This window comes from Periophthalmus magnuspinnatus, chromosome 19 (assembly GCF_009829125.3).
Source record: "Periophthalmus magnuspinnatus isolate fPerMag1 chromosome 19, fPerMag1.2.pri, whole genome shotgun sequence".
Taxonomy (NCBI): Eukaryota; Metazoa; Chordata; class Actinopteri; order Gobiiformes; family Gobiidae; genus Periophthalmus; species Periophthalmus magnuspinnatus.
This window is the reverse complement of record NC_047144.1, coordinates 7089249-7107479: the sequence shown is the minus strand read 5'-3', so window position 1 is coordinate 7107479 and position 18231 is coordinate 7089249. Positions and strand designations below refer to the sequence as shown.

General features: G+C 41.2%; 1 protein-coding gene across 2 annotated transcripts; it reads right to left on the bottom strand.

Moving 5' to 3' along the window:
- Positions 1 to 746: 746 nt before the first annotated feature.
- taok2b (TAO kinase 2b) lies at positions 747 to 17681 on the bottom strand. 2 transcript variants are annotated; one of them, XM_033984242.2, is made up of 20 exons: positions 17099 to 17675; positions 16248 to 16388; positions 14144 to 14215; positions 13961 to 14062; positions 13630 to 13675; positions 13465 to 13561; positions 13213 to 13326; positions 12822 to 12913; positions 12620 to 12713; positions 12456 to 12537; positions 12029 to 12196; positions 11608 to 11814; positions 10714 to 10910; positions 10459 to 10636; positions 10240 to 10368; positions 9935 to 10138; positions 9559 to 9798; positions 5822 to 6034; positions 3173 to 3355; positions 747 to 3008 (listed from the first exon to the last, which is right to left on the bottom strand). In XM_033984242.2, the coding sequence occupies exons 2-20, from the start codon at positions 16377 to 16379 to the stop codon at positions 2121 to 2123; spliced, it is 3438 nt and encodes a 1145-aa protein (XP_033840133.1). In that variant the 5' UTR covers positions 16380 to 16388; positions 17099 to 17675; the 3' UTR covers positions 747 to 2120. The 2 variants fall into 2 exon arrangements, with proteins under 2 accessions (XP_033840133.1, XP_033840132.1); XM_033984241.2 differs by lacking the exons at positions 747 to 3008; positions 3173 to 3355; positions 5822 to 6034 and having other exon boundaries at positions 6517 to 9798; positions 17099 to 17681.
- Positions 17682 to 18231: the final 550 nt, after the last annotated feature.

Here is an 18231-nt window from a genome sequence, read left to right as displayed (position 1 = left end):
GGTAGGAAATAAAAGCCTCACTCCTGACACGTGTGACACCTGTGACAATGACAAATCCATCTAAATAAATTAAAACTAAAACTAAACTAGTTCCAACTAAAACTGTGAAGCCATCCAGAAACTGTCTTTGTCTTAGTTTATATAAGGATTTTATGCATGCACTGAGATTCCAACCAAGCAAGTAGATTATACAGGGAAATGTCTTTAGCTGGTGTTTCTGAGTCATACAAACAGCGAGATTATCTTTTTCTTGTAACATAAAAAAACAACAACAGAGTCCTTCAAGTATTTGAAGTATGAGAGAAGGAACCTTTGGACCTTGTCAAACACTGATTGGTCTCTCGGGTGCTGGGATAGGGCTGTTTCGGTCACTGCTGCTGTGTAACACAAGGGGGCGCAAAAACACAGCAGCTCAGTCCAGGCCCCTCCATCACCCTGTCACAGTCCTCAGTTCAGAAAACCTTCAAAAAGATTATCACCTAGGATTGCTCACTTCATCTTCACCAACAAAGGTTCACAGACATTAAAATAAATTTTAAAAACAGCATTTACATTCCAGTGGCTAATTGTAAAACGATTCATTCCACTGAGTTCATATAATAGTGGAGAAGTCCTCTCCAGAGGGATGTGTCTATTAAAATGTGGCAATCGAACCAGACTTTACTGCTTTGATTGTTTCCATAACAATTATTAATATGTTATTAATAATCATTAACCCTCTGAACATACTAGATCTGTCAACTTGTCTATCTTTTGACTCTTGTCCCCAATGCTGGGGTCAAAAGTGGGCCACTTTCTTGCTTGCAGAAAACTGTGAACATGTACTGTATACAACAAACACATTAGGAATAATTAGAATATTGACACCTGTAGAAAATGCAGTTAGAGTTTGCTCTAAATCTTGAATTCAGTATTCACGTTGATTTATCAAAATTACTATCATTATCTGTGTTATCCTATAAAACCAAAAACTTGACCTTGTATTTTAGTATTTCCATAAATATATACAGTACAATAAAGATTAAAACCGTGGGACACACAATTGTAAATGTCAGTGAAACTTGTACAGTACATTTCAAATGTGTCTGATCATGTTTACAAATGTCTTGAACATCTATTTCATGCATTGGAGTGATTTTAGTAGACACGCATGTTGGGATCTTCAGTATGTCATGATGCCAAAAAGGGTTCTTTAGTTTTGTACATTTTTCACATAAAATGCTTAGCCTTATTCCATTTGCACTATTTAATCAGCATGTTTCCTCAAACATTCTGCACTGAATCAAATATAACTGTTTGATGGCACATCACTTTAAGAGCTGCTTAAAGGCATTGGTGATGATCAAAGCAACTTGTTTGTTTTTTTTTGCTATTAAAAAAAAATAATCAAATATTGTAAAACAAAAAGTGTTTCCTGGTATCTCCAGTGTAAGATAGACTACAAAGTCATCTTTGTTGATGCTGTCCTTTCCTGGAGCTTGAATAGTGAGACCTTGCTAAATATTATCTGGACACTACAGACTACATACACATACATATACATTGCAGATAGAGTATTCCTGTTTCCGTTGTTGTGTTAGTCTTTCTCCATTCCAGCAAAGAACATCATAGAAGACATATCTGCCCACAACTCTCCACGCTCAGGGAGAAAAGGCAAAGGCCTTTTTCATACAGGTGATGAGATCAAAACAGTAAACACAAACCTCTTCATCTAAGCTCACCCAAAATTAATCACAGATGGTCACAAGTTTTCCATTTCTGACTAAGTAGTGGAGAGAATGGAAGAAAGCCTCTCCCCCTGAGTCTAAATGAGCAGGTCATCTGTTTCAGTTTGTCATCATCAAACCTTCATGTGTGCCTTTAAGATGAAATGTAATGAGAGTGCTCACTGCATAACCAAATTACAATCTACTATGTTTTGGGCCCATACTAAACCTCAGCACAAACTATGGATCAGAGTAACAATTTCCCATGTACCTTGAAAGTTGTGACACTCATTTCTACAGGCTTTGCAGTGAGCACCTCTTAAATATTATGCCTCATCTGGTCAGAGACAGATAGAAGATATGAAAAGTGAGGGCTACCTTGTTCATGCACCCTGCTCCAGCTCATAGGCCTGTTTAGGAGTAAGACAGGTGGGAACCATTTGAGATGTGAGAGGTGACAGAGGTGCTTCGGCTCAAGACTCCATCACTGCCTCCTGCGCCTCCAGGACCGCCCCCTGAGGCCGTCCTCCTCAGTGGCTGTGGGCTGTTCCTAAGGGCCATCAAACTAGGAGCACCACGCACCCCCAGGCCCCCACTGCCCCCTACACCGCCGTACACGCCCCCCTGTGACGATGAGGAGGATGAAGAGGAGGAGGACGGCCCCGAGATGGAGGGGGGAGCGGGCGGTGGGGGTGGGAGCATGGCCAAAGACTGTGAAGAGGAGCGCGAGGGTAGGTGGTGGGAGAAGGGCACAGGATGTGGGTGCGCACCCCATTCCCTCTCCTTTTCGCGCTCACGTTCGCGATCCCTCTCCCGCTCGCGGTACAGCTGTGGTGTGCTCTGATGGTGGTAGTGCTGAGGCAGCTGGTGGCGCTGATGGTGGGAGGACGATGAGGAGGAAGACGAAGAGGAGGAGGCTGAAGAGCGAGATGAATGGTGCACTTCTCTTCCCTCTCTGCCCAAAGCCAGGGCTAGGGCGTGGGAGGAAGACTCGCCCCTGCGTTCTCCTCCTCCACTACCACTGTTGTGACTGCGTCGCGAGTGTTGCGGTGGCTGAGCGGAGGAGTTCTGTGGGTGCAGACCATGGCTCCAGTGACCTCCTGATCGGGACCCAGAGGGAGGGGCATTGGAGTATCCTTGTTTGGAGTAAGCATCACCAGGCATCCCAGACAGAGCCATGTTAGTAAAGCCTAGACGCAAGCTCTCCGAATCAAAGGCCTCTATCTCACTGGCCTGCCGCTCCAGGAGTGTGCGAATTCTTTCGGAACGCTCATTTTGCAAAGACAGCATCTCTTCCTCAATCTGAAAAAGAGATGGAAGAAGTGCCAATTATTTATTATAATATTCTGCCCTTTATATCCACACAGTGTTAGCAGCAAACAATGACTTGTGGTTACGAGTTGACTGGCTCACTACATAAGGTTGGGGTATGTGTATGAATAGATTGAACAGAAATGTTGGCTAACCCTCTGTTCTAGGAGGGCACGGCGGATGGACACCCTCTGCTCCAGGTCTTTCACCTCCCTCTCGTGCTGAGTGTCCGTGTGGATTTTGATTTTGCTCTGGTAAGCGTTCAGCAGTTCCAGCTCCTGTTGCAATTGCATTCTCAGAACCTTATACTCAGCTTCTTGGGTCTCATCCAGTCGAAGCTAAAAGGGAAAATCACATGGAGCATGTGAGAAAGGCAGCTACAGTTTATGAATACATGCTTAAAACTGTATGCAAAAGGTTGGAGAGGAAAGGGAAAGCACATTAGAGCAGGCAGAGAAACAGGTCGAACGCAAAGTGAATTGAATTGTATGTTCTGCAGTTTACAGCATTTATACTTTTATAATTATATATACACATCTGATTTTTAAAGAATTTCTTTGCAAATTATGATGGAAAATAAGTATTTGGTCAATAATAAAAGTTAATCTCAATACTTTGTTATATACCCTTTGTTGGCAATGACAGAGGTCAAACGTTTTCTGCAAGTCTCTAAGCTGTAAGGTTTTCACACACTGTTGCTGGTAGTTTGGCCCATTACTCCATGCAGAACTCTCTAAAGCAGTGATGTTTTGGGGCTGTCACTGGGCAACACTTAACTTGACTTTCAACTCCCTCCAAAGGGTTGAGATCTGCAGATGGGCTAGGCCACTCCAGGACCTTGAAATGCTTCTTACGAAGCCTCTCCTTCGTTGCCCGGGCGGTGTGTTTGGGATCATTGTCATGGTGAGCCAGTCACGTTTCATCTTCAATGCCCTCGCTGATGGAGTTTTTCACTCAAAATCTCACAATACATGGCCCCATTAACTTTTTCCTTTACATGGATCAGTTGTCCTGGTCCCTGTGCAGAAAAATAGATCCAAAGCATGATGTTTCCACCCCCATGCTTCACAGTAGGTATGGAGTTCTTTGGATGCAACTCAGCAGTCTTTCTCCTCCAAATATGACAAGTTGAGTTTTTGGTTTCATATGACATATGACACTCTCCCATTCCTCTTCTGGATCATCCAAATGCTCTCTAGCAAACTTAAAACGGGCCTGGACATGTACTGGCTTAAGCAAGGGGACACATCTGGCACTGCAGGATTTGAGTCCCTGGCGGCGTAGTGTGTTATCAATGGTAGCCTTTGTTACTTTGGTCACAGCTCTCTGCAGCTCTCCCCCCGTGTGGTTCTGGGATTTTTGCTCACCGTTCTTGTGATCATTTTGACCCCATGGGGTGAGATCTTGCGTGGAGTCTCAGATCGAGGGAGATTATCAGTGATCTTCCATTTTCCAATAATTGCTTCCATAGTTGATTTCTTCACTCCAAGCTGCTTACCAATTGCAGATTCAGTCTTCCCAGCCTGGGGCAGGTCTACAACTTTGTTTCTGGTGTCCTTTGAGAGCTCTTTGGTCTTGGCCATAGTGGAGTTTGGTGTCTGACTGTTTGAGGTTGTGGACAGGTGTCTTTTATACCGATAACGAGTTCAAATTGGTGCCATTAATACAGGTAACGAGTGGAGGACAGAGGAGCCTCTTAAAGAAGAAGTTATAGGTCTGTCAGAGCCAGAAATCTTGCTTGTTTGTAGGTGACCAAATACTTATTTTACCAAGAAATTTACCAATTAACTAATTAAAAATCCTACGGGATTTCCTGGATTATTTCTCCCCATTATGTCTCTCATCGTTGAAGTGTACCTATGATGAAAATTACAGGACTCTTTTTTGGTGGCAGAACTTGCATAATTGGTGGCAGACTAAATACTTTTTTGCCCCACTGTGTGTACAGATAAGGACAGTGGATTATAGTTATCACCAGGCTTGTATACAGTCAAGTATGTCAACAACTATATTTCTACCTCTATTTCTAAGACTAAAGCGTAACTATTAAATATAGATCTCATCTAAATATTGTGGCCAGTATTAAGATGTGTTTACATAGTAAAAGACACGGGGAAACTTCTTTGGCACATGATGCCACATACAAGAAATACCAAATCGTGTCCCTTGCTGAATGAAAGGAAGTGTATGGGTTTCAGTATAGTCACTGTAAACATTTTTGTAGCGCATAATATATAAATTTGGGCTGCGACTCATAAAAGTCTATAATATATTAACTATTTTATCAATTGATTTATCTGAAAGCACAGTACCTGTATAGTTGCTTTACAGCTTTAACCAGTTTACTCTTTAGCTAATTACAGAATTAGTTCTCTGTGTAATCCCTCAGTTGTCCAGGTCTGATTCGTAGCAAAAGACGAAATTTAAATCTTCTGACCAGAACTGAAGAAACGGCTTGGATGAGCAGCGAAATGTCTTTACTCCTACAATGATTTGTCCAGTTTAGAGATTCAAATTTTGTCTTTTGCAATTAGTTGGCAATTATTTCAATAATCAGTTATAGATGATTAATTGCTGCAGCCCTAAAATAAATATATTTACATGATATGGGCCACAGGGCAAAGCATAGGACATTCAGGGAAACCAAAAGGGATGTTTGGGTGGTATTTCCATGTGTTTCAACACCAAGAGATGCTGGCTGAGGGGCAGACAGCGCGCAGTTGGATAGGCAGATGGAGGACCCGGGCCAGGCAGTGGTTTGTGTTGTAAGTGTGAAAGGAACAATGACTTCTTGCCTTACTCACAGCCTGAGTGGACAGCATGTCATTGATAGAGTGGTCATACTGCTCAGCCAGGATGGCCAGTTTACGAGTCTGTTCATCTTTGAGGCGCTTCAGCACGGCTTTGTGGTCGGCCTTAGGTGTGTTCTCCAGCAGATGGTTCCTCAGCGCCTTGTACTGACGCGTCTGGATCTTGCATGTGTCCTGGAACTGCCTCTTTATTTGAAGTTCTTTAGACTGAGGAAAGAGAGGAGAGATGATGCAGCTGAGCTAAGCCTCCTGCGGGTAGCACAAATCTAATGTCTATAACATATTTTAAACTTTTCTGTGCATTGCTAAGCAACTTGAAATTTAATATTTCACTGGTATAATGCCAACAATGGCCATGAATGGAGAGGTCTGCATTCTTTTCACAACTATTTACGACACTATTTTAACAAGTTAGGCTAAAAGTCTATAGGGTCTACACTTGAGCTATTGTTACACACTGGCCCTACATTAGTACATGTACAACACAGGACATGCATGTAATTAATATGGGATTATACTTACGGATATGCTTAAATCAAAAGCTGCTTGTGTTATTTTGATGGATGGTGAGGAGGGAAGACAACACAAGATGGTGTATAACAGGAAAACAACAAAATGAAAAAGCAATAAAAACTTGGAAAAGAAAAATAATAATAATAATGAAAACGAAAATCATAAATACAAGACAATGATTTTAACACAAAATTTATTTTTTGTTTGTAAAGATTAAATATAACATTTTATCTCTAAAATTCCATAGGCACACATAGCCAAACACTACGCCTACCGCTAATTTGTAAATTAGAGTACAAAATAGCTGAATGGTGTGAATATTGCATAAATTATATGCATAAAAAGTTAAGGTGGGAACTTGACACACCAACACTCAAATGGTGTCACAGAACAGAATACAAACATGTAAACGTACACAGAGGAGGGAAACACAAAGCAAGGGTGATACATTCAAACAAAACTTAAAAAGAAAACAAATTGTTTAAAGCTTAAATCCTTAAATATGAGTCCAACATGATAAGGCCTACTACCTCTGACTGAGATTTTTGTGAACGGCTAAAAATTAACCTGCTCACAAATAAATGAAATGTAAAGCCAAACTGAAACATGTTCCCGTAAACCTGGAATGATCAGGTTATTGAAATGATACATATGGGTTTTGGAAATGTTTCTTCAAAACTGCTCTTGCAACTGTGCATTTGTTTCTAACAGGTAGCTGCTCAATGTCAACTTTCACATTCAGTAGTTCGATCAATCTTTGGACTCAATATAGATAGTGGTCACATGAGATCGTCTATATGGCTTCCTTCAGTATAATTTAGGCAACACTGAAATAATCATGTACATATTTAACTTTATCTATTTCTATTGTTCCCATGAATTAGGGAATGATCACTCAAACAAGAGTTGTGCAAATGTATGATATTAGGCCATAATTTCAATCATATCTTTAAAGATCCTTGTATAAAGTGCAATAAGAACAACAATAATGGCAGCTGATGATATTACCATATCATCTCTTTACAATATCTCACAAAACTTTTTCAATGGCTCATTTTGTTAAGTATACAAATCTTAGGTTTATCAGCAATACCCATTAGTTTAAAGGGTTATTGCATTGTACTAATTCTAGTGTTCAGGAGTGAGGGAAATGATTTGTCATAAGCTTCACAGCATTGGAAAGTGAAAATGTAGCCAAGGAGCCATTAAACACTACATTTGATCTAAGCACTTAAACAACTGTGCACATAGAAATAAAATAAGTAAATTTAAAAAAGTAATAAAATAAAATTGCACAAAATGGTCAAAATAACCATAAAAATCTTTGTCTGACAAATTAAAAGCAAAATAAAAAATATGGAACTTTTACAAAAAGCACAATAATGTAACAATAAAACTTCATAGCAAGTTGTACAGTAGCCGAGTTAACAGGTTTTCAACTGCACAGCTTGTTAACATCCATTTGTATGTGGAAACTAGTTTTCCAAAGCTGAAATAATTTGGCTGATGTTCACCCACAAAGGTGTGTTGGATCAAATGTGTTCAAGTGTTGAAAACTGTTGGACATCATATAAACAACACATATTGGCCCAATGACACCAACAGAAAAATGACAAGAAAACATGGGCTCACACATGTTTTTAGCACAATATTCACTAAAACAACCCTCATGATGGTCTCCTGTTTGACTACCTCCATGGTCGGACTTTACCCCGTACAAACCTCCCAGAGGAAGTTCGCCTTAAACCACTCTCCCATCGAGTGTAATCTCCAAACAGGCGTTCTCTTTCCTCCCTTCTCTTACGCTCCCTTTCCCTTCTTTGCCTCTCCCTTTGCATTCGCTCCCTCGCCTCACGCGGCAACAAGCGCGGCAATCGGCTTGGAGACTCCTTCTTTAAGAGGCCTAGATTTTGGAGTTTTATTTGACAGCTAGGGGGGAGCTTTTTTACCAGCCTTAGCACTAGTCCTACCACTGCAGAGTTGGCCAGGTCTGCTAGTACACCAATGGGGCGTCTAATGAAACGTTTTATCCAAAGGAGGCATTTGGCCAAGGGAGAGTTGTTATTGCAGTGAGCCCGATAGTCCACAGGTACACTTTTGACAGATACAGGGATTTTAGACTGACGTGCGCCCCAGTTTCTACCTGCTTTGGGAAACATCTCATAAAGATTCCGTTCTGCCATTCCTCCCAAAAACAGCTGACTAACAGTAAAGAGTGGCTGCGGTAATCGGAAGAGCACACGCATGCAGAGGCGGTTCACTTTGCGAGGTGCATTTTGGAGAAAGTCTCGTGCTGGCTTGATAATCAGGACCACCACTAAATACAGTGATAGGAAGAGGGAGGGTGAACTGAGGAAGGATGCAGATATTAGAATCATAGGAACATAATAAATGCCCAAACTAAAGGAGAGGCCCAGACTGAAGAGGCCACTGGCCCACAGACTGAGCCATAGAAAAGTGGAAAGAGACAGGGCACAGCACGAGCGGAGGAACAGGTAGGAGAACAGGAGCGCGAGCACTGCCAGTTCGGCTGACAGCAGCAGAGAGGAGAGAGAGGGCAGAGGAGGGGAACGCCTCAGAGACAGGAGGAAGACAGACAGCAGCAGCAGAGTGAGATTTGAGGGATGTGCTGCAGCCGACAGGGACAGCAGGAGGCACAAACAATGAGACAGGAGGGAGGGCAGAGAGGTTTCAGGAGGTTGGGGAGGTGCAGGAGGTAACACGGGGATAGGCTCCAGCTCGTCGGTGCTGTCGGGAAAATAAAACTCTGAGAGATCATCTCGCTCACGATGTCGCCGCAGTTCTAGAGCTAAAGATGAGAACAGCTCTGACGGACACCCATCAGCCACACCTCTACCCTCCTCTTCCTCTGAGTCCAACTGTTCTGATTTAGAAGAACCACTCCACTGAACACACTCTACTTCCTTCAAATCTGTCCCTTCACCATCAACTTCCCACTGTTCTCTTTCATTCTCAACGTCATTTCGCTTTAGCTTAATGTCATCTACTTCATTTAGGTTGCCAACAACAGAGCCACTCGCTTCCTCTGCCTTAACTGCCACCTCTCTGTAGTCTTCTGACTCTCCATCAAACTCTTCACCATCATTCAATGCAAACCTCTCTAGTTCTTCCCTCTCCTGCTCCTCGGACCAAACCTCAGTCAACCTCTGACTTGTCTGACCTTCTTCGTCATCAGCAGACACTGGGCTCTCACTCACTTTCAGGCTCTTGGGCTGTTGGCGGACTTCCATGGCGTGTTTTTGGCGTAGCTCCTGTTCACGCCTCTTGTTATATTCCATCTGGTTGGTGAGCTCAGTCTGGTGCTGTGTGCGGATCAGGTCAGCTCGTGTGCGCTGCACCAAACTGAGCTGACGGAATTCCAGCTCCTGGGTAGACTCATGATGCCGCAGCAGCATGGCACACTCCAAGTCCTTCAGCGTCTGCTTCTTGTTGAGTTCCTAGAAGACAAGGACAATTACATTAAAGATAAGAGAACCCGCACTAAGGCCCACGTGGCCCATACTGAGGAAGTTAAGTGTTTTTACAATGTATATCTACTTTTAGTAGGTATACATTTTAGAAACAATGCATTACCTCTCGAAGCAGATCCTGCTCAAGGTTGTGTCGAGCCAACAACATCTTCCTCTTGTACTGGCGAGACTGAAGTTCATAATACTGCCTCTGCCTCCGGAGCAGCCCTGCCTCTTCTTCAGCCTGGAGCTGCTGTAAACACTCCTTCTGATGCACCAGCCATTCCTGTTTTTCACGCTTTGGCGTTGACTGGTTCTCGTTCAGTTCCTACATTTTAAAAGATTTGATTACAACATATAATGTTTTTGAATTATTGTATTGAATTATTATATATTATTAGTATTATCGTTGAAGTACTGTGAAAGTACCTCTTTAAGTTGCTCTTTGCGCTGGCGATACTGTCTCTTCTGGGACTCTAGAAGACTTGTCAGCTCCTTCTTCTGCTGTGCCAGTATGTGCTGCTGAAACTTCTTCTCCTCGGTCAGAACTGCTTTTGTCTATATGTATATACAAATGAAATGTTTTGCTCAGATTTACTGATGGTGAAGTACTTGAGCTTACATTCCCTTAATTTCTTATTTTCTCACCTCCTTTTCTAAAATGGCCTGGTGCTTCTTGGAAAGTTTCTCCCCTTCCATAGAGAAGTTGTTCCTCTGATTCTCCAGCTCTTTGTCAAGTCTCAGTTGGTGCTCATCCATTTCAGCCTTCAGCTTGTTCTCAAGGCCCATCAACTGCTTCTGGTGCTGGCGCCTCATACGTTTATACCTGTGGACAGACAAGCGGCACAATTAAATATAATATAATTATTACTAAAAAGCAAAAACTTCTGACAATAATCATACCCAGACATCTGTTCTCTGAGAGCTGATCCCTGCTCATGTTCCTGAATCTGACGTGTGACCAGTGAAGCTGTTCTAATTGTGGCAAAATGGTCTCTGCGCCGACGTCTCCCACCTCCTCCACCTCCCCCACTTCCTGCAGCCTCTCGCTGGGGGTCAACTTCAGGCTGATAAGGGTCATCATAAATGTTGTCATGGCTCTATTTGTTGGAAAAGAAGAAAGTCAGTAGAGTACAAGAAAGTTGTGTAGGGTGATCGTAACACCTGTGTCACGGCACTTGTTTAAACAGCATGTTAAAAATGCATATAGTTTGAGCTGAATAGATTATCAATTATTTTCTGAGCATGATGATCAGCTCGTGACTTATGAATTGACTTGACCAATGTAGTTCGGAGATCTTGGAGGAAATTAACACCATCTTCCAACAGTATTCTCTATATTCACAAACTTTATCAAAATTCATAAATATGTCTAAATATTAAATACAAATTTTTAATACATAAAAGTAAAGCTGTCATGACTAATTATGAAGTGCAATATATTTCTACAAAGATAGTATAATATTGAAACTGCTTAATGCCACTGCCACAGTAACCCTAAAGCAAGATAATCCCAATAAAACATTTTCAAAATGTATAGTATTGTTATCAGACCAATGCTGCAACAAATGGCAAAATGAAACATTTATGTAGTTAGTATCTAGGAGTCAAAGAAGTTACTTATTCAACTGTCTACAGCTCAAATCTTATTGTACTACAGATAAACACTGAGCCGCAAAAGGTATTGGGTTGTATCTATCAGTAATTGAATGAGTAAGTAATTATCATTACAGGCCTAATCACATATCCCCAATTACAGTCACCGTTGTTTTTACAATAGACAGAATTGGTGCTGACCAGAGGCTTGTGCAAAACAGAGCTGTTGGAGGTGACCGTGTGCTCTCCCTCTTGCATCATGGCCATCTCGCCGCTGTCGTCAGAGCCGTCTGCCAGGCTGTTGACGGAGCTGCTTTGGGAGCTGGCACTGATCGACATGGACGGCAGAGAATGAGAGCTCTCCATACTATTTACTGTACCAGTACGTAGCATGTACTGCTCTACATCCTGAAAAAAAAATAAAAAAAAAAAAAAAATGGTGTGATAAAGATATCTGCAGACAAGGAAAGAACATCCACAAACAAACTTAAGAATCAAACAAAGATTTAGGATCTAATGCTTCCATGACATTGTTTTCAGCTAGAACGTCAGCAAAAAATGCATCAATTTAATCATGCAGTGAGAGGAACATTATAACTATATTCTTCCACCACATTCTTACCTCCTCATCATCACCTCCTTCAGGGGCTGGTCCATTGTGTGCCTCATGGAAAAGGATTTTCTTCATCTTGCGATACTGAAGGTTGTCCAACTCTCGAACAGCATCCTTTGTTCGTGCAATTAGATCCATCACAACTGTCATAGGGCGCTCTCTGCATAGGAAGTGGTGCTAATGGGAAGATTTAGAAAACATAGCTTAATTAATTTCATACCATTTTCTTAGCTTCTATCACAAATCAGTTTATCAAGATAAATGTAAACCATAGAAGTTTTATGTTGTCTTTAAGATTTAGGCTTTAAGGTTAAGATTTTATGAAGTCTAAAGACAGCTAAAATAAATGTAGGACTCAAAGTTTTGCAGACTCCTTAGAATGTAAGTACTTGTTAATTTGGCAGTGACAAAAATTCTAATTTTAGTCTGCCGATACCTTGAGCAGCACATCAGAGGTAGGTCTGTCTGGGACAAGTTTCTGCAAACAGGAATCCACAAAATTGCGAAAGTAGTCTGACCTAAAAAAATAAAATACTTGGGTTTTACATTCATTCAAGTTTAAAATTTTATTTAGAGGCATGCCATTTCAATTGCTCTCACCAGTGATTTGACTGCAATACAGGGCTCTCATTCTGGGCGATGTGGTATAAGGCACTCATGGCATTCATATTGAACAGAGGAGGCTTCCTTTCGGCTGTACAGTGACCAACCACAAGGGAGAGAGATAAAAGGATAAAGACAAAGGCCATCGCTGAAAAAACTATGGCATTATAGTGTATGCTATTGAATATTGATGATTTACCCAGCTCTATGCAGGTAATGCCAAGTGACCACACATCCACCTTTCCATCGTACTGACCCTCATCCATGGCCAGGATTACCTCCGGAGCCATCCTGCAACAAACAAAGTTTACTTTGATCTTTTCTCTCCATCACGCATTACAGATGGGAAACTTCAAATCTAGACCACATCAATAACAGAACCACAAGAAACATACAATACAGAGCTGCGGCAGCAGGCAGATCAAGAACATCAGATGTATAATGTATACAAAGATCCTATGAGAAAACATGCTCTCACGTGGTAAATGGAGAATGAAGGTTTGAAAGTGATGCATTTATCAACTTTAATAAGATTATTTTTCTAGACGAAGGTTCGAGAAACAAGTCCAACCATTTGTAAGAGTGCTCACCAGTAAGGTGTCCCCACAAAGGAATTGGCAGGGGCAACAATGGAAGCAGATCCAAAGTCTCCAAGTTTAACTTGGCCTGGTTCTGTTAGCAAGATGTTTCCTGCTTTCACATCCCTGAAAAACAATTCAATGAAAGGAACAATATAAGGAAATAGAACAGACTAAAATGTGTGAGATTTTCATGATTGCTATGCAATCCTCTGATTCAAATGTGGGGGAGGGCCACACCAGAAATAAAAGAACCAGGTCTACCTGTGAATCATGTTGTGAGAGTGAAGATACACCAGGCCCTGCAGTGCACCATGGATGATGGCAGCAATTTCCACTTCCTGAAGGGGTTTCTTGTGAACTGTGTGAATAGAGAACAACAGAGTAAGCTACAATGTGTGAACAAAGTGAAATGGTCATTCTCTTTACCTTCTAAAAGGTCAGATGCTGAGCCCAGGCAGTACTCCATCACCAGCTACACAAAAGATATATGTTAGAGAAAGCCTGACAAGGGAGTCCAATTTGAATTTGGCATGGGAGTGGATTTTCATTCATACCAATTGTTGCCCAACATGTTTCAATTCAATTGTTATTCAAGAGAATTCATACCCTTACAAGTTTTCACATTCTAATTTGTATATTACAACAAATCTGATGTGAAAACTCTTTACAATATTATGCTTGTCAATGCAGTGAATTAACATTCATCAAACTGATGATTTCACTATTAGTAAAATAAATGGACAATATAAACACACACCCATGCTGTGTGCTCTTTTAGGTAGCAGCCTCGATACTCCACAGTGTTGGGGTGTCGAAGCTTCTGGAGGAACTTCACTTCTTTGATGATGTCTTGCCATTTCTGAGATAAAACAAGATATTACATGCCTGTCTGTTAGACTGATAGCATAATGTATCAGTTAATAATAAAATAATGTGGAACCTCATTGGACTGCTTGCCACTGTAGGACATCTTCTTGATAGCCACCACCTCATTGGTTCGGATGTCATGGGCCTAATAATAAAACATACATGAACAGTCATTATGCACATATATTTTATGTTTTCCTGGTAATGCGATTTAATAAACCGTTTTACGCATAATACTATCAAGTCAATTCAAAAAGGGAGGTTTGCAGATCCTCCCCCAGAATTTTTTTAAAAGAGCAGATAACATTTCCTGCATTTTGGTGTATTCCGTCAGTTATTCACCTTAATCCGGACGTTGCCGTGCACACCACCGTCATCATTTGGGTTGCATGATTTAGCATGGGGTTGCCAATCTTGACAGCAAATAAATTCAATATGGACTATAAAGCCATTATTAAAGCCCCCCCCCAGAGAATCTGTGCATTGATGACTTGTTGGTGCCCATGAGCATTGAACATTTTACACAAATGAACTTACTTTATGTAATATTTTAGCAGCAGAAATTCTCAAAATTCTCACTGAATAGAGGAGACTTTGTAGTAAGCAAAATTTGAATTATTACTGCACATTTAGGTAAAAACTATCAAAGGAGGTTGCCTCCTATTCCATTATTATACCACAGTGGTATAGTAGAACATTTTAGAGTTTATACCACAAATACAAATACATTCGGATGCCTATGTTGAGCCCAGAGCCATGAGAACAAGACAAGATGTAGTATGTGATAAGGAGGTAGGCGACTTGTGAAAGGCTGGTCTGGAGGTTGCCAGAACTTTTTAAAAAGAGCAGATTCCATTTCCTGTATTCTGAGGTATTTCAACAGCTATAGAGGAGTTTGTTTGAGAAAAATTATGGAAAACATTTTGCACATTTAGGTAAAAATTATCATAAAAGGAGGTCGCCTATTACATTAGACTTCCGTACGAGTCCTACACTCAGCAGTAGTGCAAAGGGGTGAGGCTCTTTCTAGAGAAGCCTATAGCACTTCTGAATGAATAATAGGCCCACCAACTTGCGTGTAAATAATTAGCTTGTCATTAAACATGTGTGCAAGTATCTTTAATTTACACAATGCGTTAAAAAAAAGACATAGTCTGCTTGAGCCTGCTATATAACTATAATCTATGGCACTGGTGGACCATTATGTTATAACTGGCACATTTTAAATCGCAATATATGTATAAGTCTCTCCATGGCCTAGGTCCAAAGTACATCTCGCCATGTTAGTGCCATATGAACCATCTCACACTCTGAGGACTTCAGGGACCGGCCTCCTGCTGGTGCCCAGAGTCAGGACTAAACATGAGGAATCAGCATTTAAGTTTTATGCAGCTAAAACCTGGAACAGTCTTCCTGAAGATGTGAGACATGCCTCTACTTTGACAATGTTTAAATCCAGGCTCAAAACGGTTCTGTTTAGCTGTGTATATGACTGAAAGGTTTTTATTCTGCACTCTTCTCTTTTAATGTTAATTTTATGATGATTATTTGTGATTATTTATGTTTTGATTTGTGTGATTTTAATGTCTTTCTTATTCTATAAAGCACTTTGAATTACCTCTTGTACGAATTGTGCTATACAAATAAACTTGCCTTGTCAATATTCATCTAAAACAACTTGGTAAAAGAAACAAGTTCGTTCACTTCCACATTGGAAAACTGGGGTGCCCCTGATGTCTCAACAAAGAGTCGCCACCTCCGATGAATAGCTGCACTTCAAGTTAGCGAGTAGCAGATTTTTTTTTTTCATTTGTGCCATAATGATTACAAGATGCTGCCCAATCCTGGTGTATCACCAATTAAGAACATTCAATTGGATAACGAAGTAAGTACAGAGCAGTGGTGTTTGCCTGTGGCGGTGAAAATGGGGGTGGTATCTTGAAAATAAGTAATTAAAGATTGCTCAAACCTGCAAGAATCACTTCAAATACAACTTCGAGGGTAAACAAGAAGGAGAAACAACTATACATGGTTAAAAGCTCTGAAAAGCCGATTTTGCATCATAGGTCTGCTTTAAATGTTGTGAGAGTGAATCGTTTTTAGGTTGTGTGTGCACAATGTAGTAGACAATTATTTATTTCCAAATATTAATATAAAATAGATGGAGAGCTACTTACAAAGTAGACTGCTCCGAAGCTCCCATGGCCGATTTCCCTCAGGTCTGTGAAGAGCTTCTCAGGGTCTTCCCTGCAGAACAGCTCAGCCACCTCCGGGTCCTTCAGGCTCCCGGCCCGCACACTCGACGGCATGGCCAGCGCCTGGGCAAGAGTGAACAGACAACATTAACACATTTAACTGTCAATCCAGCAATCTGCTCAATTATCATATTACTGCATGGCGATGCTACAACTATGACTTCTCCATTGTAATAAGGTAGTACATCATCAGCTGAAACACTTTCAAAATTCTGACAGTGACCACTTTAGGGGTAGGTGTAATGAATATTTTTTTCAACACGTACAAGTCTGTAATTATTGAAATATTTAAAAACAATGTGTGCAATTTCTGGTTTCAGTGACACATAGGAAGGAAACTGTTCCTGGTGCAACCGACACTTCAGCATTTTTGTCCAAATGTTGGAACTAGAGAGAGATAATTAAACATCCATTACAGATATGTAATGTATCAGCCAACATGCAGAGAGTGTGTATTTTGTGGGGCTGGCAGCAGCATCACCTCCTCTACAGCAATTTTATCTGAGAAAGGCTGAGGAGGCTTTGCACTTGGGTGGTCAATTAGGCTATCTTTGTTTTTGTTCACCAAATAAATGCACACTGTATTCTGCAGCAGACAACATCCCAAGGCTGGCTGAACGTTCAGGCCACCAACAAGCCTACATGTCAATGTCAAAAAACCAAGCCCTGTAAATAGCAGAGCTCATAAAGCTAGCGGGCAGTTCTACATAAACCTGTGAGGAAGAAGGCCATTTGTCTCCATAGTGCACTAAATGATTTATAACATGTCTTACCGTGGCTTTTGGGATCCACGGTAGCTAGCACTGGGCTAGCTGACTGGCCTGGTAGGAAAATATTGGTCTCACTCCCCTCTCCTCGGCGCTGGTGGGGTCTATTCAACAAGATTAAACCACATTATGACTGTCGATGTTTTCACTCGAATCCCTCTCCATCTTTGTGCCCACACTCAAATGCACAACCAGCGCGTCTGCAGGACTCGACATGGGTAATGTGCCAATCAGTTGAAATGACAGCTATCTGACAGACGCCTGCTAGCTGCTGTAGCCGCTTAGCTGTCTTTGAGAGCAGCAGCGCTCTTCCAGAGAAATCACAGGCAGCTGAAGCCACGGTTAGCCAAAACGCTAACCAAATAACGCAACGCCGAGATGGAGCAGAGACGCCGCTGATGGAGTGTGCGTTCATCCACGTTTGTGCATCTGCCCCGAGTTCCACTTTACATTGTCATTACTGAATCACTGTCGGCATTTTTCATTTTCAGTCCGTGTTACCCCCATTTTGCTCGAGTCTGATGGTTTTTGTTCAGGACTTCATCATGGCGGCGCGGGGCGGGAGCCGAGACCAAACCGGAAACTCTCTTCTTCTACACTTTGGATTTTGGAGCTTGACGTCCTCGTGTTCTTGGCTCCCCTAAGCGTTACAATTATATAGTTAAATATGTGCAGGCTTATCAAGATTATATTTGTTATTAAAAAAAAAAAAAGTTTTTATCTATTTGTTATCCTTCCAATTGTGGAAATTCTCAGCCATCCAGGTCCCTCTATTCATCCAAAATAATGCTCTTTTTCAATGAGGAAATGTTAACTGTAGACTGTCCATGATGTTAACCAAGGTGAAACTTGGGCAGATTTAATAATGAATATTAATTTTGTTAAATATCTGTAAACAGGGGCCAGACATTTTTGAGTGGATGAGCTAAGGCACTGCTAAGGTCTTTAATGTGGATGCTCACATAACAAATCAATTTAGAGCCTTCTAAAAAATGGAGTGTACCCCTCACCACCTACCATGTTTGTTCCGCAACTAATTGAAATGTAGTTAGCGCCCTGTAGTGACTTATAAAACCTAATATGGAATTCTTTATTTTATTGTAGTTTCATTTTGAACACTATGGTTGCCATTTGAACTT

Excerpts from the sequence above, each read along its gene's own strand:
- taok2b (XM_033984241.2), bottom strand. The coding sequence starts at position 16,379 with ATGCCGTCGAGTGTGCGGGCCGGGAGCCTGAAGGACCCGGAGGTGGCT. Across the intron at positions 12,538-12,619 it reads GTATTGCAGTCAAATCACTG|GTCAGACTACTTTCGCAATT; the intron begins GTGAGAGCAATT and ends TTATTTTTTTAG. Across the intron at positions 11,815-12,028 it reads AAGGAGGTGATGATGAGGAG|GATGTAGAGCAGTACATGCT; the intron begins GTAAGAATGTGG and ends TTTTTTTTTCAG.